We start from the raw sequence: 22,066 nt of genomic DNA on the forward strand, positions 1-22,066 counted from the left end.
GAAGTAATGTTATGAAAGCCCTTAGGTGTTTCCTCAAGAAGCAAAAGCATCCATCTTAATAAATATTTATTTCCATTTATTTTATACCTATATAAAGTACTTTGTTATTAGTGTTTTTCTTTTTATTTATTTATTTTTTATTTTTTTCATTTGCTTTTCTTTCCCCAATCAATCTCTTTCTCTCTTTTCATTTCGTTTTGTTCAAACCCAAAGCTCACAGATCCAAAATCCAAATCCAAATCCTATGTACCAATCAACTTCTTCCTCTTCTTCCTCTCAAAAATCCATGTCCTCCGCCCACGCCGCCGCCTCTGGTGGTGGTCTCACTCGGTACGGTTCCGCCCCTGGATCTTTCCTCACGACAGCAGTCGATTCCGTGATTGGAAGTCGTCAACCGGACTCCGCCGCCACGCTCCGTGGCCCGCCGTCCTTTGGCAACCACTACTTCTCCTCCGCCGATTCCTCCGTCGTGGAATCCTCAAGGAAAGTTGTTCAGTCGTCCTCTACTTCCAACGATCTGAAATCGTCGTCCACCACCGCCTTGAATAGGTCGTACGGATTCAACGATTTGGCGTTGGGGGATTTCTCGACGGGTAGAAACTTCAATAGCAATAGCAATGGTGGTCAATCCTCTTCCTCTTCACCGTTGGTTCGCCAGAGAAGCTCTCCCGCTGGATTTCTCGGCCATCTCTCCGTCGCCGAACCAAACGGTACTCTCTCTCTCTCTCTCTCTCTCTCTCTCTCTCTAATTTTCTACTTCGCTTCACCAGCGCGTGGATTTCACCGCGTTTCTTCTCTAAAACTGTATTCGCCGTTGACTACATACCCAAATTTACCAAAATACACCTCTCGACTTTTCAAAATTACCAAACTAACCTCCATTTTCTTCACTACTTCGCTTGGAATCCTCTCTTTAAATTTGAATTTTCTTCCTTTTCTTTATGTTTAATGTTTAATATCATATCCCGTCGTAGTCCTAAATTTACACAATAAATTTTGAAGCTTAAAATTGAGTCTTTAACACCTTTCAATATATTGATCTAAGAGAAATAAATAAGTATTTCGAAAAATTTAAAAACCCATTGTACTATTATTTATTTTAAAATCCATCATTAGTGTCAGTACAACTTGCATATATTTCAACTATTTTTCCTTCATAACCCATCTAGTAATTATTAATTTAAAAACCCAAAATTGATAATCTAAACTTTGAGATATAATTATTTTTTCCATGTAATTTTAAATTAAAAAGCATTGCATTTTTTTTTTTATTTTGAAATCCAGGTCATACGTCACGTGCAAGATGCTTGCTGTCAGCATTGCAATTGCATGATGATGTCGATTAATTTTTTCTTTTTTAATTTTATATATGATATTTATTATTTTTCTCCGATCATCGGATGGGTGAAAGCCGACATGTAGTTTCGGTGGGCAATGTGGTTAAAGAAGTTACGTTGTTTTCGAGCATCTTAAATAATTGTGGAAAGGGAATCCACTGTTTTTTTTTTTTTTTTTTTCCTTTTTTAAATAGGGAAATGTTTTTAATTTTTGTTGATTTTAATCCATATATGTTGGATCGTCGGAGATAAAAAAGAGTTTGGTTGGTGGCAGTTGAGAGTATTTTTAAAAAATTTGGTTTGGTTGGATCAGATTGAATTGGGATCGATTTTGATTTAATTTAGTATGATTGGTTTTGTGAATTTGTCGTTTTATTATTATTATTTGAAAATGTATTTGGTTGAATGAATTCAAAAAGTAGGTACCAACGTTGTTTGTTGTTTTGTTTTCATTCGTTTAAATCAATAAAGTCAGCTTTTTTGTGTGTTTAATTTCACTAAAAATTAATGTGGATGAATGGATTCTAATTTTAATTTCACAATTCTCCTATAGCTTTAAATATATATGTATGTGTGTGTGTATTTAACTCAGAAATAATTACCCTTTTATTTGACTTCAACATGGTTTGTTATTATTTTGGTTTTTACTCTAATTTTAATTTTGTTTAATTTATAAAGGTTCTGTTTTAATCTATCATTGCATTTCTAACCATTACGTTTAAATTTTTTTCATGAAATTTATATTTAGTTTAAACTACTATTTTTTAAGGAAATTTGTCAAAAAAAATTTAAAAAAAAAAAGATGACAAAATATTTATATTTGAGGGGTGAGGGTAAGTAGTTTGTGTTTTTTCATGAAATAAAGTTAAATGTAATAAATTTTGTTTTTTTAAAAAACATTTTTTCTTAGAAAAAATTGAACTCTAAACTTTGGGGTTATATCGATTTAAACGTTGAAGTTTAGGGTAGTCTCAATTTAAATCTCAAACTAACAGTCATATAAAATTAGATTATGAACTTTTATAAGTGTATCAATTTAAATCTTTAACTTTTACGTATAAATTTATCAATTTAAACACTCATTATTAAAATAAAAGGTAAATGAAGGGTTTATTTTTCTCACTCTTCTTCTTCTTTTGATTTTTTTGTTCTTTTTTCACAAGTTGTAGTTTTTGATTCGTGTACTTGTGAAAGTCCAAAGAGTAATTTGATATAATTATTAGTTTAAGGTTTAAATTAATAAAACTCCAAAATCCAGAGTTTAAATTGATATAACTCCAAAAGTTCAAGATTTAAATAGATATTTTTTCTAAATTCTTTTTGTAAAAATCACATATAATATTTTGTTTATGAAAATTATTAGACTTATTTGAACGGAATTGGAAGTACGAGTAACTGAATATTGAGCATCAAATCCTATAGAATGAGTAAGACCAAAACAATATTTTAATCTTTTCGTTATTATAAATATAACCTTGTTTTTCTTTTTGAAAATACGTGAAATATGAAAACTAAACCTTTGACTGGTTAAATTCTGCTTATCCCGGCAAAAATAACATTATATTACATGAAAATCACTAAATAGTTAAGACTTTGTTTGACGACTTTTTTTTTTCGTTTTTTTAAAACTAAGTTTATAAACACTCCTTCCACGCAGTTAAATAGTTTGCCCTAAAATAATTAACAAAGAATTGAACTTTCTTTTCTTAAAGAAAAATACAAATGATTATAAAGCTATCAAACAAAGGGGATAAAGTTTTGAGTTAGTGGTGAACCAAATTATTCCAAAATTTGTAGCCTTACATTAAATGGAATATTTTAAATAATAAAAAAGAAAAAAAAAAAACAATTACTTTTATGTCATTGGAATACTACAAATATTATGGTCCACAAATGGATGAACTATAGGATATTTATTATTTATACAAACACATATGCTCCACAGGATTACATTCCTAGTGGACCATTCTATAATTTTAAATATTACTTTCTTTATTTTAGGGAGTAAAAAAATCTTTCATATCAAACCTTTCCCCCCCTTTGGTTGATTTAGAAAATTACTCTTAAATTCTAAAATTCATTCTTGAGTATGTCTTCCAAATCACAAGAACCAATAATCATCCATTCATCATAGTTGAAGGTGCAACTCACAAACTCAAAACTTCAGAATAAAAAATGGTTTAAGTTGATATAGTCGTGTTTGATTTTTACACGATAGAATTTGTAACTTCTATGATTGAGAATACATGATATATATGCATGCATGACATTTTAATTTAATTGTCATTGTATGACATGCAGGTGGGTTTTCATTGACAATGGGGGGAGGTGGAAGTGGAAGTGGAAGTGGAGGAGGAGGAGGAGGAAGACTAAAGAATCAAATGAGTTTCAATGGGCAAGATAATTCACTTTCTCAAATCTCAGAAATTAGTGAAAGTTTCGTAGAGGCAGCCAATTCTTGTAGCAATGGCCTTCAAAGCAACACCAATTCAACCCATTCCTTTGCTCCTTCTTCTGCCTTCGCTATGGATTCTTCCTGGGACACTTCTAGTAACTCCATCGTCTTTGCTGCTCCTCATGCTAAAAGATCCAAGCACCACCATTCCGATGCTGACTTCTTCTCCGGCCTCGAGTCGCAAGTACGTATAATAATAATAATATTGCCACACTCTTAGTTAAACATTCGTAGAAGTAATAATTTATTGGCTTTTTGATGCTTGTGGTTATTTTGCGTAATCTATCAGTTTAGCTTGCCACAAACAACCCTAGAAATGGCAGCTGTGGAGAGGCTGCTACAAATTCCTGAAGACTCCGTTCCTTGTAAGATTCGAGCTAAGCGTGGCTGTGCTACTCATCCTCGGAGTATCGCCGAACGGGTAAATCTTCTTACATCCATTATTGCATATGTATCTTAATACATATTTTGATAACGATTATGTTCATATTACTTTAACAAAACAATTTAATTTATAATCAGGAGAGGAGAACTAGAATCAGTGGAAAATTGAAAAAACTTCAAGAGCTTGTTCCCAACATGGATAAGGTACACCACTATTCAATCACCTTCATCTTCTTTTTCCATTATACTTCCTAAGAATTCAAACCTCTAACGTGAAAGATTGATATATATGGTAAGTAAATGCATTGTGTATTTTCTTATACTTTGTTTTTGATACAGCAAACAAGTTATTCAGACATGTTGGACTTAGCAGTGCAGCATATCAAAGGTCTTCAAAATCAAATTCAGGTATTAATTTAAACCTTATATACAAAGAATTGACGAAATTTTTGTTAGTGTCCTAATTCGCTACAACATCGATATCGATCATATATCCAAAATATATATATTTTAAACGTTCAAGAACCTAATTGACATGAACTAGAAGTTCATATTCTCTTATAAGTTATAATTTTGGCTTTGGCAGTGATTTAATTCCCGGTTCAAATCCAATTCAAACTTGGTCAAAAAAAAGTTTATTCGTATTAGTAATATTTGGTTGTATCCATCTTTATGCATCAAATTAACGAAGAAATATCATGTGATAACTTGGATTGAACATCCAATGTAACTACATGATCATGTAATTCAATAAAAACTATTTCATTACTGAGATTTAACACTTTGTATCTTTCTTTTTTTTTTTTTTACTCATTTTCAGAAGCTTAACAAAGAAGTTGAGAATTGCACCTGTGGAAGCAAAGAATGCTCATGACATTTGGAATTAATTAGAGTTGGAAATATGAATTATTCTTCCTCAAATTTTGCCTTTTTTTTCAAAAGAAATTGTTCTTTTCACTAACCCAAAAAATTTAAAAAGAAAAAAAAAACAATAAAAGGTGGGACAAAAGAAAACAAGAATGAGTAAAAGGGCATTTTGATTTGTACATAATAATTAATGGAAGCAGCTCTCCAGCTCTAATTAATTCCCAAATTTCAATTACAATATTTTAGGTTGCTTAAGTAACCTAAAATATTTTAAGTTTATTTTGAGATCATTCTTCTTTCTTTTTTCTCTCATGTAAAATAATTTTGAATTCTTCTTTTGGTTGTCCATTTTGTTGATTTGTCTTTCTAAGTATATTAGAGAAACATATAAATTCGACTTCCTTTTTAATTTCATTATTCATATTCAATTACTTATTACTTTTAGAGAATTTTTTTGGCTTTAGATTAAGTTTATAAAGTTAAAAAAAAAAATTGAGCTTGTAATTACCATATGCATATATGGTTCAGTAGTAATTAAAACCAAAAGTGATCCTTTCATTTTTAGTTTGATATTATCTTCGTAAGGGTATACAAAATATTTATATTTGATATATATATTTTTTAATGTCGTTTGGAAGATACTATAAATAGCTCGTTTTTTGTGTTAAGTTAATCTCGATTTGAAGAGAATGAAATTATTAGAAAATTTAGACTTCGGTAAAAAGGGAGACAGATTTAGTATAAATTCAAAGGGGGTTCGAACCCTTCCTCTCTCAATTTTATCGTTTTTATATAATATATATATATAAAAAAAACTATGTAGATAGTTTTAGTGATTACTCTGTCTGTCTCTCTTTCATTCCAAGTAATTTATTTTCCTTTTTTCTCCAAATTAAATAAATTTTCTGGATCTGCCACTACTTATTGCTTTGAAAAGAAATACAAATCAATTTTTTTCTTTATTTATTGATTCAAATTCTAATATTTTTGAAACTAATTGAATTCAAAGGAAATTAATGTGTAAAATATTACAAATTATAGCTTACATTATAAACTAAAATTTAAAAAAAAAAAAAAAAAAAAAAAAAAACACCTTTGGCAATAAAGGTTAAAAAAATATATTTAGGATCTAGGGGATACTTTGACACCAAATGTGGGAACAATGTTATGATAATGCAATGAGATTATTGCTAACATGGGGAGCAAAATATAGCATTATTGGCCCTACTTTCTCCTTTTTAGGGCATCACTTCTTCACAATAATCTCTCAAACAAATTCTACTTTCCTCTTCTAATCTACTCCTTAATTCTTTAGTTTAAGATATACGATATCTTTAATTAGTTACTTAAATTCAAAAATATTTATCGAGTGAGTTAAAAAATGTCGAGTTTAATATCACATAGACGTATCAAGCATATATCTCTAAAACACGTTGTATATATCAATAATATTCACTGTAAACTTTTAGTTTCATAAAACTGTATCTTAAGTTAGATAAGTGTTGGTATCTTAATCTTCAATTTTGATCCTTCAATTACTCTTTGATTATTCATACATCGATATGTTAATTATATTGAACTATGCTTGTTTCGAAGAAATTATCGTAATTCAAAAGTTATTTTGACTAAATTTGTTTAAAACCAAAAAGGAAAATAAAGTAATGTGTTGACCTAATCATTGGAAACATTTTCAATTTTGGTCTTTAATTTATTTCTTTCTATTATTCCATCAATTATATAGACTTATATATTTCTTGCCTTACATGTTTTCAAATTTATATTTGATAGCATATAAATATAAATCGGTAATTAGATACTTAGTTTACTTTCTCTAAATATTAGCATCAAATTTTCTTCATTTTAATAAAATGTGTTAAATAATAATGTTAAAATTTTCATTCAACCAAATAGGTTATGATTACAAGTTTTTAAAATTTATTGTAGAAATACTAAATAAATAATTTAATTTTTTTAAAAAAAATGTAATAGACTTAGAGTATAGACATCGATTAAAGTATAATAGATGACAACTATACAAGATTTAGAATACCAACACCAAAAATGTTATTTAAACTTATAAGCAACTTTCACACTGCGATATAAATGTTTTCTAAATTCACATTAGTTGTAGCATGAAATGACAAATTTGTCAAAATATTTACAAGATATAGCAAAATTTCAGATTCTATCAATGATAGATATCGATATACACTGATATACTTCTAGCTGTTATATTGATAGTCAGTAATAAAAGTCTATCAGTGTCTATTATTGATGGAATCTAAAATTTTGATATATCTTGTAAATATATTAATTTATTTTATTATGTTTAAAAATATTTCTAAAAAAATTCTTTTTAAAATAAATAAAAATAAAAAAATTTTAAAAAATAAAAAGTCTTTGAAATAATTAAAATTTAAAATGGAGAGATTCTAATTTTGAAAAAATAATAAAAATATTTATAAAAGCAAGAATTCGATTTAAATTAGTAAATAAATATTTAATTAGGTATAATTCATGACAAAAATAAAAGGATCAGAGGAGTTGTCGATGTTTTTCTATATTTGTCGTATTATTATATGATATAATAGAAATATTGATTCATTTATCTTATCATATGAAAATACGGAAAAAAAAAGTAAAAATATGGATAAAAATATATTATATATATTATATATTATATATTATATATTATATAGAGAAAAAGGAAATGGGAAAGAGGATGATGAAAGGAGAGCATTAGCACTACATGCGCAGCTTGTCTCTCTGCCAGCTTTGCTTCTTCAATCTTCATCCATTCCTCCATTTCTCCATTATTGCTTCCATTCTTCTTCTTCCTTTTCTTCTTCTCTTTCTCTCTCTACCCAACTTTCTTTCCCATCTTCCATTTCCACATTCTTTCATTTCTCAATTTGAATTTTTCGCCAATGTCATCCTCCGACGACGAAGGCGGTGAGGAGTATCTCTTCAAGATCGTTATCATCGGAGACTCTGCCGTCGGTAAGTCCAATTTACTCTCTCGTTATGCTAGAAACGAGTTCAATCTCCACTCCAAAGCCACCATCGGCGTCGAATTTCAAACTCAGGTTATGGATATTGACGGCAAAGAGGTTAAGGCTCAGATTTGGGATACTGCCGGCCAGGAAAGGTTCCGTGCTGTTACCTCTGCCTATTACCGTGGTGCTGTTGGTGCTCTTATCGTTTACGATATCAGCCGTCGCTCCACTTTCGATAGTGTCGGCCGATGGCTCGACGAGCTCAAGAGTGAGTTCCTGTCTTTCTCTATCTCCTTCAATCAACTCTTTCTCTTCTTTTGATCTTGTTCTTGTTCTAATCTTTTGGTTGAGATGTCTAGATCTGGATTGATAAGCTCTTAAGGTTTTGTTTAGTTACTTTAACTAACTCAATCGTGATGATAGAGATGGCTAGTCTTGATTCTTGAACTTTAAGTTTTCTTTCATCTTTCAAATAATTCAGATCTGGTTCTGTTATGTCTTCGTTATGTATAATTTTTAGTGATGAGAAATTCTGTTTGTTGGATTTTGCTCGTCTTATTAGCATCTAATTCGGAGCTTCTGTCCTCCGTTCTGAACAAGAAAATTTCATTCTCAGACTTAAAGCTTCAAATGTTAGTTGTCGTCAAATCTAAATGCACTTATTCTTGAAAATTTTCAGTTACCTTCTAGAATAGCTGAATTAAGTTCAATTTGCAGAACTTAATTACCGGCTCATGTTTTTACCTGTTTTGGCCTTACATTTGGATCAACAAATCTCTCCTGCGCGTCACTTGTTGTTACCAAATTTCTGTTTTGGCATGCTTTGAGTTGAGTAATTGCTCATAATTTAGACGTGTCCAATTCTACATGACTGATTATTCAAAAAAAGTGAAAAGAACAAACAGAAAAGAAAGGAAAAAAAGATAATTTCTGGTTTGGAGTATCCATTTAGATAGAAAGTTCAGTCCCTTTCACGGGAGTGAGATTACCTTGATGATGCTAACCTCAGAACCTTACCTTGTACTTGAAAAGGTGTTGGGGTGAATCCTATTTAAATCTCTAAACTTTTGTCACTTGCTATCCTTTGGTCTTTATACTTTTGAATTATTTGGATTTGATCACTAAGGTTTTGTATTTTTTTTCGTTTGGGTCTTACTGTGAAACTTTATAGTGTATTCAGCGTGAATGGTAATTGATGTAAACCTTGTGTAGATATGAATTTGATGCAAATTTACATCCGAGCTAGTATCAAGAAACTCTCCTGTCATTTGTTCTATTGCGTAGGTTTTGTCACTGTCTTGGTATTCTGGATAGCGGATACCATACTTAATAACATGTTGATTTCTTGTAATACCTTAAGGTTTTCCTTTCCTTGCTGGGATGTTAAGAATGGAAATTAAATTACTGTTTTCCCATTGTAGTGAAGCAGGTTTGTAGTTGCAAGTAAATAACATTTTGTTAAAAGCAATATAGGGATTTTTGTTTTCTTTCTCCTTTGGAAATTGTTCCAATTTTAGGGAGAACTTTAGTAGTTTGGATAACTTTTTTAAAAAAAAAAAAAAAGTAAATAATTTGTGTTATGTATTTCTTGTAGTATGATGCTAAGAATGGAAATTACTGTCTCCCATTGTGTGAGATGCATGAAAGTAACATATTGTGAAAAGAGATATGGGCTCTTCTTTTTTTTTTAGTTTACTTGGACATTGTTCTAATTATAGTAGTTTGGGTAACTGTTCCTATTTTTAAAAGGTGTGTTCTGTATTTCTTTTAGTACGTTCACATAAATAATCTATTTTCCAAAGAAACAACAGAGTTATTCTTCTAAGATGATGGATCTGTGACTAGTGATCGTATTATATACAATGGCAATTACTTTCTTTTTCTAATCTTTCAATCATCATTTTCAAAAACAGTGATCTTGCTTAGTTGAGTTGGTTTCAAAAATTGATTAGTTAATCGGTTTGATAAGTAGTCATCATTAGCTACTACATGCTTGATATCTCTGTTCCACTGTTTATGTCTTTTATTATTGTGCTCTTTTCCCCTTAAAATGTTGAATTTATGCTATAAAGTTGCTTAAATGATCATTTTTCATTCAAACCGTTTGCAGCTCATTCCGATACAACTGTAGCAATGATGCTAGTCGGGAACAAATGCGATTTGGAGAACATTAGGGATGTAACTGTCGAGGAAGGCACGAGTCTTGCAGAAGCCGAAGGGTTGTTCTTCATGGAGACATCTGCTCTAGACTCAACAAATGTTAAAAGGGCTTTCGAAATTGTGATCCGAGAAATATACAACAATGTGAGCAGGAAGGTCCTGAATTCAGATACGTACAAAGCAGAATTATCCGTGAACCGGGTGAGCCTCGTCAACAACGGTGGATCGAAGCAATCAGAAGGATACTTATCTTGCTGTTCCAGGTGATTATCTTTCATCTTTCATCTTTCATCTCTTAGCTCCACAAAATTTAGTGTTTTTGGTTGGTGTGGTGAATCAATCAAATTTATGTTTGGTTTCTTTCATAATTTCACTCAAAAGCTCCACATATGCAATATGTAAGACCAATTTCCAAATATAGAAATGAAATTATTTGTTTCAATTTAATTAAGAAGAGACAATGAAAAAGAAAAACACTTTTTGTATTAATTATTTATTTGAACGAAGCAAATTGTAAGAGCAAATTTGAACATTTGTTTAATTTTTAAATTTCTTTTTAGTTTGTAAAGTTTGGTTCTGTAGTGTGAGAGAGAGATAGATATCCTTTAGATAAATCATAATACGATGGAAAAGGATCTTCCAATGTTCAGAAGTTCCAATGATTGATTGCTTCTCTCTTTTTACCATTCCTTTTTTGTTCATCTTTTCAACTTTCTGCAGATTTTTCAGTTTTGTTTTCTTTTTTTCATTTAAGTATATTTCTTTTCTTGAGTAACCTAAATAGGTTAGTTGAAGTGAGTAATACTAAATAATATCAAGAATTAAAATCAATATTATTTTTGGTTTGTGAACTTTTGGACCTACGCTAATACTTTCAAATACTGATCAATTTTTTAGTATGTTTTAAAAGAGAAGTCTTTTTCATACAAACACCAACTAAACACACCTCAAATTATTAATTTTTTCATAGATTATTAAAAAAAAAAAAAAATAGAGTTATTGGGTACAAAAATGGTATTTTTTCTCAATATTTTTTACAACAATTACAATGTTATCAAATCTCCAGGACCGAAGTATAGTGTTTGAACATGTTTTCACAATTTGCATTGAAAATGCTAATAGATAACAAAAGTTTCTTAAAAGAAAAAGGAAAAATAAAATAAACAAATCGTAAGTAGTAAATTTAAGATTTATCAAAAGTATATAAAGAATAAAGTTTTAATTTTTGTTGGTGCTCGAATCTTATCTATATTGGGCTTCGTTTCGGGCCTCTTGTGGGCTTTACAACTAACTCACTCCTTCTTTCTTGGTTCGAACCAATTAGATTATTGTCTCCACTTTGTAGATTACTTACTCTTCTATTTGAGATGGTTGAATATAATGAGCTATATTTATAAGCTCTTCTTTTGGCACACACCTCTGGTTATGTGTGACATTATGTACTGTCGAAGATGTTTTCGGCACTCAAAGTTGCAAGATGTCAGTCTAGTTCTCTAGTATGTTATTTCTCGGTTGGTATATATTTACCAACTTGGTTGGTTGGCCCAGATCCTGATGCATTGATATGATTTCTCTTTTGGGATACGTATTTTCCTAAGCCTTCTCCATATAATCCACTATTGTATGTTTATTTGTAAGGGTGATTTTGAAATCACTAAATTGTTAAGAAAAAAAAATTTTAAAAAAAAAAATAGGTAAAGTTGACAAAATTCATTATACTTGATTTTTCTATAAAGGGTATATTTTGTCAAATATTATATTTTTACGATCTTCCTAATAGAAATTAAAACTGTCAGATAAATTATTAGAAAGAGGAAAAAAAAAAGTAAGAAATAGCGATACCGATAAAATTTTATGGGGAAAAAAGAATTTACACATAGAGATGCAAAAGTTTAGAAAGATTTTACTTAAAATCAGTTTGAATCATTGTCAATCATCCCTCTATTTTTGATAAAAGTGGTTTAGGTAGGGTAAATGTATCACATGCTTCAACAATAAAATTGGGATTGGTGCCTAATCGGTCATGTGACTAATCTGAGAACGGTTCAATCAATATAAGATATATACAAATGTCTTTTTATTGAATTATTAAAGTATCATAGGTTCGAATTTCTCATCTTCACGTGTCAAAACTGTCATAAATGGTTTGTTTCATCAAACTATTGGATATATCCTAAGCAACCAAAGTTACTATCAAAGATTCTTTTTTCCTTTAGTTTTAAAATTCTTTCTTGATTTTTGAAACTTAGACGAAAAGTAGATATAATAAATCAAAAAATTTAGAGGAAAAATAAATTCAACCATTGAAAATTAAGTCTATTTTTATTCTCCTATCTTATAATCATTTTCATATTTTTTAAATCTAATGGTTGAATTCTTAGCTAAATTCTATAAACACAAAAACAACATTTTGAAAGCTATCTTTTTTTTTTTTTTAGTTTTCAAATTTTGACATGATTTTTCAAACCATTGATAGAACGTAGATAACAAAAGAAGAAAGCTAGAGATGAAGGTAATAATTATAGGATTGTTTTAAAAAAAATGATTACCAAATAAAACCTAAATTATTACAAAACTAAACCTAAATTAACTATTGGATTGAAAATATGGAAGAAGATCAAGAAGACACATTTACAAAAAAATTGTTAGGTACCTCAGCAAAATGGATATAGCAAACAAAGTTAAACTCACATAGTCTTAGATATAATTGATTGATGTGTACATTTTTTCACACCATTATTCATTTAGACTACGTATGTGGAAGAGTTTTTCCTATTTTTAAAATAGAATAATCTTAGGTTTGTTTGTTTCGTAGAAATATAAAGATTTCAAAGGACTGGAGATGATCTTGATTACGGAGTTTGTTTTGTAGCAAAGTAAGGTGTTTGGGTATTTGAAGATTCTTACGCATCTTATGATACCCTTACGAAAGATATCTTCAAAGTTTTGGATGCCCTTGAAACATCGTTTTTCTAGATTTTTGTGTTGAGAGTATCAACTTTTTACTCTTTTAAACTTTTTTTTTCATATAAATATAAATTTTTCTGTTCCTTATTTTAATTTTATAATTAAAATGAAAATTATCTACCATGTATTTCACTTTCTTTTAAGTAAATCATAGTTATTTCATTTTTAAAAAAATATTCAAAATTAAATTTAAATTATTATTTATTATTACGTTTAGAAAACAAACAAATAAAACAATAAAATCATATTGATATATTTATTTGAAAAGAAATACAAATTAATAAAAAAAACAAATACATTAGGTAAGTTCAACTTATATTATTCATTAATTATAATTAACGATGTATGGCAAGGACATTCTTGGAACATTTTGTAAATTTACGACATTTTCCTCCGACAAAACAAACATACATTTATATCCATATATTGTTAAAAAAACATTCTTTGAAACAGAAAGCTAATCATTTAAGAATATGTCGAGATATCTTCGATTTCGAATATTTATAATTTCAGATATTTAACTGTGTTTCGATTACCTACCGAAAAACAAAAACAGTCTCTAATGAAAAAGATTAATGGGGGAGTAGAGTATGATTTAAACGATTTATAATATTAATTAAGTTAATTATATGAAGTTAGAAAGTAGCTTAAAAGATTCATATGATTTATATAAATTGGAGCAATGTGGACAATTTGAAATGGGGAAAAGAGTAAAGATTCTGATTTTGACATTTTTTGTGTTTCCTATGATTTTCAATCCAATAATTTCCCATTTTATACTCAATAATTAACTCAAAGACCTAAACAAAGGGATGGGAAATCATTAGTATTATATATATGCTTTCAAGTGAAACTTCACCAAACTCAAATCTAATATATTTCTCAATGAATATGAGCTGTGACCACTTGATCAGCTTTCTAATTGATTGATTGAATTGATTTCATATATTCTTAAAATTAGAAAAGAAAGAAGAAGAAAAAAAGCCCTAGAATTTCTTTGATTTCACACCTTACCATAAAATTTAATCAATTTATTGCTAGAAAATTTTAATTTGTCATTGGAGTAGCAAGAGGAGTCGTATAAATTTATTAGAAAAAATATGTTGAAAAAGCTTGCGAAGAAAACGAGATGAAAGTATGTTAAGTTTTCATATAATTAATGTGTTTGGCTTCGACCAACCCTAGCAAAATTTCAAATGATCAAGTACACACCTTGAACGATCCCAACTTAATGAGTCAAATAATAACCTAATACGACTCTGAAACCCTATGGAAAATGGCCTAGATCAAACCACACTTATAAATATACATTATGATAGCTCTAGGGGAGAATAAACCAATTACAATACTAACTTTATATTTGCTAAACAATTGCCCTAATTTAAGCATCAAAGCTCACGAGGGGAAAACACTCACATTGGTGTACGATAAATCTTTTTATTTTGCAAGTTACGTTCTTTTCCAAATTATAGACTTACCATTGTTGTCATATGAAGGTTGAATTCATGTTTAATTCACTCGCTTCCAATATAACTATTAGATCAACTAATAGATGATTAAATCTTTAAACTTTTATAATTATTACCGACAAGAGGTATTACTTGGAGTCTTTTAACTCTTTTAAAAAAATATATATATAAACCTACAAGATATATTTTTTTTCATTTTAATATGTGGAATATCCATTCAATCAAAATCCTATTACAAACCCCTTTTTTCATTATTTTTTAAAAGTAAATCACCTTATTCTTTTTTAATACACAATAAAAGCTAAAGTGGGAAAGATTTGAATCACAAACCTCTTAACCATTATCATACATACTATCGTGTGAATTGAATTAAAATTTACTTTATCTACGTTCACACGAATAAAGACACATAGGAATCACTTAACCTATTACCAATTAAAAATGATTGATTCATATCAAATCTACAATAGTGGGATGGAATGTGACCCATATTGAGAGTTATCCACCATTTGAAAATATAGGGTTTTTGGGTGAGAAAGGGAGAAGATGAGGATTTTGAAATCCTTTGCCCAAAATGAAAAGAAAAAACTGTCTTTCTTTTCTACTAAAGTGGTTGTAGCAATAACATTTTTTTTGTTTATGGTTGGAAGGTCACAAATGGATGTTTTGGATATGATTGAGAAACTCAACTTACAAGAAATATATATAAAGCCCCCAACCCTACCACACAAAACTCCCCACCAACAACTTCAATTTATTTCTCTTCATCTAAACCAACTACTAATATATATAGAAAATCCCATTATTCTTTAGTACATATTTGTCGAGAGTGTTTAATTTAAAAAATAAGTTGAGTGTTCCACGGTTATTCAAAATAACTTTTGATGTGTATTTAAAACAATTTTAATCAAAAGAGTTTAACTAAAAAAAATGAGTTTAATTATTAAAAAAAACATTATTTTTTCTAATGCAGTTTAAATGGGTGTTTAGTGTTTGTTTGAAATACTTTGTCATTTAAACACTTTTAAAGAGATATTTCAATAGAAACGTTATTACATATCTTAATCTTTTGTTAAGTGATTCTATTGATTATATACATGTGTTTTTTTTCCTAATATCATCACTTTAATGACCGTTTTTAAGGGGAAAAAGCTTTTAAATTCATTGATTTTGTATTTTTGAGAGATTGTTATGATAGAAAAAAAAACAAAAGTGAAACCGATTACAAAATATAGTAAAAAAATTTAAATGAGTTATAAGGAATTTGGTAGATTTTGTTCTATTTCGTAAATAGTTTTTAGAATTTTTCAAACATAAAAAAAATGATAAACTATTTACACTCTATAGAACAAAACCACTGAAAACACAAAATTTATTAAGCTTGATTTTCCTATGAAATGTAAAATATTTTGTCAAATGTCTACTTTTGACAATTTTCTTTTAATTAATTAATTTTTTTTTTTTTTTTTGCAACACTTGAGAATGTTTCCTTATTTTCTTCTTGAACTAAACCTTCGTTTTAAAATAAACTTTAAAACTAGCTGGGAACGTAGTTGTAAAAAAACACTCAAATTTATTCCAAGATTACTTCTTTTGAAAACTAAACAGAAAAAATGTTAAACCAACCACATCATTATATCATTATAACTAGAACGTAGCTAAAGGTGAATTAAAAGTTTGGTACGATGGATTAGAGGAAAAAAAAAATGTTTTCATTAAAAAAAACGGTTTTATTTAAGCTTGTTTTATAAAAATCGTCTAAAATGAACTTTAATAGTGTTTCTAGAGTTTACCATTTGTCAAAACACTTAAATTAATTTAATAGTTTAATAGGTAAACCAAACCCACTCTAATACACATCGATAATTACTTTAACATTTAATCTCTTCATTTCTTCATATAAATGCATTGTTATATACTATACTAAATTGTTTAAAATATACTTAAAAAATTATTTTGAATGGTTGTTAAATAACACATTTTTCTCTTAAAATGACTAATTTTTTAAATTAAACATCTTAAATGTATTCGATGGAAAGCACGTAGAAAAAGGAAAAGTTAACTCTTAACATTAGTTAATATATTTAGCCAACAAAAGAAATGGTAAAATATTATAATGAAAGAAAAAAAGGAAAAAAAAACTATTACACCCATTTTACCAACAAGAAAAATAAAATAATGAAAAACATAAATTTTGACTTAAGATTATAAGCTGACCCCAACTCCATCCTCATCATAACTTGAATGATATAACCATATTGAGATCTTCTAGAAACCTTTCCTTTTCTTACATTTATAAAAAATATCTTCCTTTTCAGCTACCACTTTTGTTGCTCTGTTTTGGATTAAGACATTGACCATTTTATTCTCTCTTTTCTCCAATAATATATAATAATAATAATCACTGAGATCTCCAATACTTTGCCATTTCAAACCCATTTTTAGCATAATGGTAGTCTTCGATTGCTTGGTCAATTTCAGATTGTGAGTTCATAACAAATGGTCCATATTGAACTATTGGTTCATTCAATGGCTTCCCTGCAATCAACACAAATCTCAATGGCTTTGAAGATCTGTTCCACACACTTACCCCATCTCCACCTCCCAATACTAGAACATGGTGTGCTGCTACCCGCGACGAGTTTGACGACCCGAACACACCTTCCCCCTCGATTATGTACACGAAAGATGTCCATGTGTCTGGGATGCTTTGATGCACTTGAGCTCTTGGTCTCAAAGTGAAGTCAAGGTACATAGTTGGAGTTCTTGTGTAGATTGGAGAATGAACTCCCATGGATTCTCCTGCTATCACACGAACTTCCACTCCGTCTTTCTCCGCTCTCGGTATGTTGTCGCTTGAGATCTCCTGATACCTTGGCTCCATCCTGATATCATGACAGTCCTCATAATGAATAAAAATGGAAATATTGTATAAAAATACATACTCAGGAATTGACGATGAAAAACAGTTTACATTTTGTCATGGGATGCTAGATTGATCCAAAGTTGCAAACCCTTTTGAGATCCTTCACCAGCAGGCATTTCTGAATGAATTATACCTCTTCCTGCTGTCATCCACTGTCATACCCCCAAAATCAAATCTCATCTCAATATGTTATTTAAAAAACAAAGATTCAAGTTCATGTATTTTAATTTCATCGTTTAGAAACTGCAACGACGGTTAGGTGGAATTCAAACTGCAATTATCCTATGCAGCCTTACAAAAAAAAAACACTAAAAATTGATATTTGAAAATTCTTGTAATGATTGAGGCATTGAAAATACATAAGTGTTTATTGCGTCATATTTTGTTATTGTTTTTGTTTTATTACCTGGACATCCCCTGTTCTGATTGTACCCTTGTGGCCAGCAAAATCTTGATGGGTAATCCCTCCCTAAGAAAAATAAATTAATCCACAAATAAATAAATACATTCTTTGAAAAAATAAATATATGAATAAATAAATAAAGGGGTTTTTTTTAATAAAAATAAATAAATGGAGTTTATTTTCATTTTTTTTTTCATTTTAGGGCAGAAATTAGAAAAATTACCTGTAACATATATGTCACTGTCTCAAAACCTGAAAGGGAAGAAGAAGAAGAAGAAAATTGATATTAGAATTTGAAGATGGGGAAATAAAATAGAAAAAAAAATTAAATATATTTTGCTTTTTTTTTATTTTGATTTTAAAACATTAATTAAGACTATAATATTCATCATTTCTAACGTGTATAAACATATTAATTTTATATAACAGGACCAAATGTTATGAATAATTAAAATATGAAATAGTTAAGTTAGAACGCGAATTAAATAATAATAATAGTAGTAGTTGGAGTTGAATTCATAGACCAATTCTGTTAATGAACAACGAAAATTCAATGGAACGGAAGGAAAAAAAAAAAAAAACCTCTGTGAGGATGATCGGGAAATCCAGCAGGCGGACTGACTGCAATGAAGGAATGAAACAATCGGAAAACGAAATTCAATAAACAAGAGACAGAGAAAACGAATTCAGAAACAACAACAGTACTCAGATTCCGAATTGAAATTACCGGAGAAATCATCGAGCATAAGAAACGGATCTAGATTCTTTAAATCATTCCTGAATTAGAGATCAAGTTATAAAATCAGAGACGGATCGGAGAAGAAGAAGAAGAAGAAGAAGAAAAGGAAGAAGAATATAAAGAAGAAGAAGAAGAAGAAATAGAGAGACCTTCCGATGCCGCGACGAACGACAGCGCCGTCACCTTCGTGTTGGAGTTTAGCGAGAATCTTTTTGATGACGGAGCGAGGACGGTCGAAGGCAGGGGGAGAGTGATCGGAAGAGGACATGGCGGCGGAGGCGATGGAGAAGGAGAATTTGGGAGAAACAGTAATGGCGGGGGATTTGAAAAAGGGAGAAAGTGAAAATTTCATGAAAGTGAATTGGGAAGGAGAGGATTTAGGGGATTTATATATACGAATTGGATTTGGGGATTCTTTTGGGTTTGGGCAACGCATGAGGATTCAAATTGTGGGAAAATTAAGAGGTGGGCTCCTTTTCCTTTTCTTCAATTCTTAATCTTTTTTTATTTTTGTATTTGGGGTTTGAACCAATCATGAATATGATGTCAACATTGGATCATCATGATGATTGATGAAGAAGAGCTTTTTTCTTTTTTTTCTTAATTTCATGCAAAGGGGAGCAACACAACAATGTTCTCTTCCTTTCCACACCTTTTTCTTTTTCGTTTCTTTTCTTTTTCAAAACTATTTCCCCTATCATTTGTTTTTCTCTTTTATAAAAGGTTTAACTAAAAGTTTTATCAACTTTAGATTTAGTAGGGTATATAAAGCTCATTCCGAACTTATTCGGCCGATGGTTGATGATGTTAATAGACTATTGGGGATATGATTCGATCGGACGGATATGAGGTCTTTGTTTTAAGAAATTAATCAATCAGTTCGTTATAATTTGAAAAGATTATTGACCAATCGACCGATATATAATTATTGTATATAAATTTCTTTAGTTTTGTTATGCAATATTGCAGCGTATTTCGTCCATAGACCACACCATTTACAAGGAAGGACCATAAATGTTGATCAGATTTGTCTCTCTTCTACTTCGTCTCTTTCATTTACCTGACTTTCTATTTTGTAGAAATAAAATTAAAAAAATATCAACTAGCCTATTCGTTTATCAGTTAGTTATTTTTATACCCAAAATTCTATAATCAGTTCTATAAGTTTTTTAGTCCTTTTTTTTTTCAAATTCGATATTCATCGATCCACGTACACCGCTAACTATTAAAACAGTGCTTTTGTTTTCTTTTAGTTTTGGTGTTTTAATTAGGTTTGTGAGAATTGAATTTGATGGTTATATGTGTTAGATCTCCTATATCCAAAATACTTACTAAATATAATGTAACAGACTCCGATAAATTAAAATAGACACAAATAATAGTTTATCTTAGTTGATTTATTACAGACAAATTGTGATATTTTATATATATTTTTTATCATTTAAAATAATTTTTCTAAGAAAAACATTCTTTGCACCCGAAAAAAGTCCTCCTCACACCCTTACATTATAATATAAATATGATGCATTTACAAAAATAACAAAAAAAATTATGATAATAGAGCTCACGTCACTACATTTTTTAAATTGCAAAAATAACAAATTTAAAAGCGAATAGTCGTCTGATAATTCTCAGATAATCATCTGATACAATTTTCCTATAAATAACTCTTTGAAAAATTAGATTAAATACGATAAAATAATGACTTTTCGGAAACGTCTTTTTTTATTATTATACATTCTTAGATCACATGGTAAAAGCAAATTTAATCAATTTTCATAGTTAATTTTGACTTTACTTCTCTAATAAAGCCAGTTTAGTTTTTTTATCACCCCCTAACCTATTAAAAAGAAAGGCTACTTGAATGAATAGATATTAAATTATTAGATTTGAGAGCTTGGATTCTTTGAACTTTTTAAGTAAGGTTAGATTTCCTTATTGTAAAAATGAAATAGACAATAAAAATGTGTGACATTAAATATTTTATTATTCATATGGTAAAAATAATCAAACTTGATGTGACATGTTCTCTATGGTTCACTAATTGTTTGACACGTCACTTTGTTTATTTAGGATTATTACTAAAAGATATGATACTCTCCTTCCAAAATAATTTAATACCATTTAAATGATATTATTAAATACTTTAATTTTTTTTTTCTTTTCTAAAAAAAATGATATTTGATGAAGGTCGTTGTCCTAGGTAAAGTCTAGAAACCGAACTCCAAGTAGAAGGTAATTATAATAGATAATAAGGGAGAACACACCTTCCAAAAGAAAAAAAAAGTCAAAATCTCAAGTTTTGGGCCTACCAACTGAACGAAAGAATACAGAGGAAATTGTAGAAATAGCAAAATACTGGATACAAAAAAAATAGCAAATCTCAAAATTATTTTGATTTATGGTAAAGCTGCCTGCCAAATTAATTTTTCAATCTTTTTGGCCCGAGCTTACCCCTCTACGAGTGGCAATTGCTCACATACAAATACAGTGTATTTGTTGAGATAAAAAGATCAAACAAAATATCACATAAATGAATATAGTTCTTTTTTGTTTTGGGGAAAAGTAGGGAAAGTAGATTATTCAATTGTGGGTATAAAATTTTATTTAATTATAGAGTATTCGAGGGTTAGTGAACAAATATATTTAGGAATCACGTTTGTCACTTAAGTAGGCGTATTTAAGGTATTATCCCTCCTCTTTTTTATTTAAAATTCTTATGTTTTGCTATTTTGTCAATTTAAAAATAAATTTGACATTTATACAAAGCAAACCTTTAAGTTTATCATTCTTATTATCAACCAAAGAATATATACCAATCGAAAATAACTTAATCATGCTTGGTTTGACGTCCCATAGCCTCGACGTCAAGATAAGCAAATCGATTGAAGCCCACAATAATCTAAAATTACTTTTATTTATAGAAAATTTGACAAAATACTTACAAAATAAAGCAAAGTGTCAGATTCTATCAATGATAGACATCGATAAACACTAATATGCTTCTATCAGTGACATTGGTAGATACAGATAGACTTCAATCAACTATCAATATTTATTATTGATAGACAGTGATAGAAGTCTATCAATATCTATCATTGATAACATCTAAAATTTTGTTATATGTTATAAATATTTTAGTTTATTTATTATTTTAAAAAATGCATCCATATTTATATTTATCAATATTAGGATTGGAAAACCATAAATTTTGTATTTAATCCTTAAAGAAACAAAAGGAAAATAGAAAAATGGATGAGGTAAAGATGAAATCATGCTGCCAATTGGGTTGTCAATTTATTAAGAATCTTCTTCTACTTTTTTTCCCTCTCTTATATATTATATGGATATGAAATGACATAA

General features: G+C 29.2%; 3 protein-coding genes across 4 annotated transcripts; 2 read left to right on the top strand and 1 right to left on the bottom strand.

Annotated features, from left to right (window-relative positions):
• Nucleotides 1-5,457, top strand: LOC103494873 (transcription factor bHLH128). 2 transcript variants are annotated; one of them, XM_017046038.2, is made up of 6 exons: nt 1-710; nt 3,639-3,976; nt 4,082-4,213; nt 4,315-4,380; nt 4,516-4,584; nt 4,997-5,457. In XM_017046038.2, the coding sequence occupies exons 1-6, from the start codon at nt 245-247 to the stop codon at nt 5,048-5,050; spliced, it is 1,125 nt and encodes a 374-aa protein (XP_016901527.2). In that variant the 5' UTR covers nt 1-244; the 3' UTR covers nt 5,051-5,457. The 2 variants fall into 2 exon arrangements, with proteins under 2 accessions (XP_016901527.2, XP_050943254.1); XM_051087297.1 differs by lacking the exon at nt 4,997-5,457 and adding an exon at nt 4,763-4,955 and having other exon boundaries at nt 129-710.
• Nucleotides 5,458-7,397: 1,940 nt separating this feature from the next.
• Nucleotides 7,398-10,731, top strand: LOC103494499 (ras-related protein RABA5d). Its single transcript, XM_008455697.3, has 2 exons — nt 7,398-8,307; nt 10,150-10,731. Exons 1-2 carry the CDS (start codon nt 7,971-7,973, stop codon nt 10,464-10,466), a joined length of 654 nt encoding a protein of 217 aa, XP_008453919.1. The 5' UTR covers nt 7,398-7,970; the 3' UTR covers nt 10,467-10,731.
• Nucleotides 10,732-16,693: 5,962 nt separating this feature from the next.
• Nucleotides 16,694-19,328, bottom strand: LOC103494500 (pirin-like protein). The gene is made up of 7 exons (XM_008455698.3): nt 18,853-19,328; nt 18,692-18,741; nt 18,547-18,585; nt 18,188-18,216; nt 17,968-18,030; nt 17,610-17,713; nt 16,694-17,520 (listed from the first exon to the last, which is right to left on the bottom strand). Exons 1-7 carry the CDS (start codon nt 19,137-19,139, stop codon nt 17,037-17,039), a joined length of 1,056 nt encoding a protein of 351 aa, XP_008453920.2. The 5' UTR covers nt 19,140-19,328; the 3' UTR covers nt 16,694-17,036.
• Between the last annotated feature and the right edge of the window lie 2,738 nt (nt 19,329-22,066).

The sequence above is a fragment of the Cucumis melo genome, chromosome 7 (assembly GCF_025177605.1).
Source record: "Cucumis melo cultivar AY chromosome 7, USDA_Cmelo_AY_1.0, whole genome shotgun sequence".
Lineage (NCBI taxonomy): Eukaryota > Viridiplantae > Streptophyta > Magnoliopsida > Cucurbitales > Cucurbitaceae > Cucumis > Cucumis melo.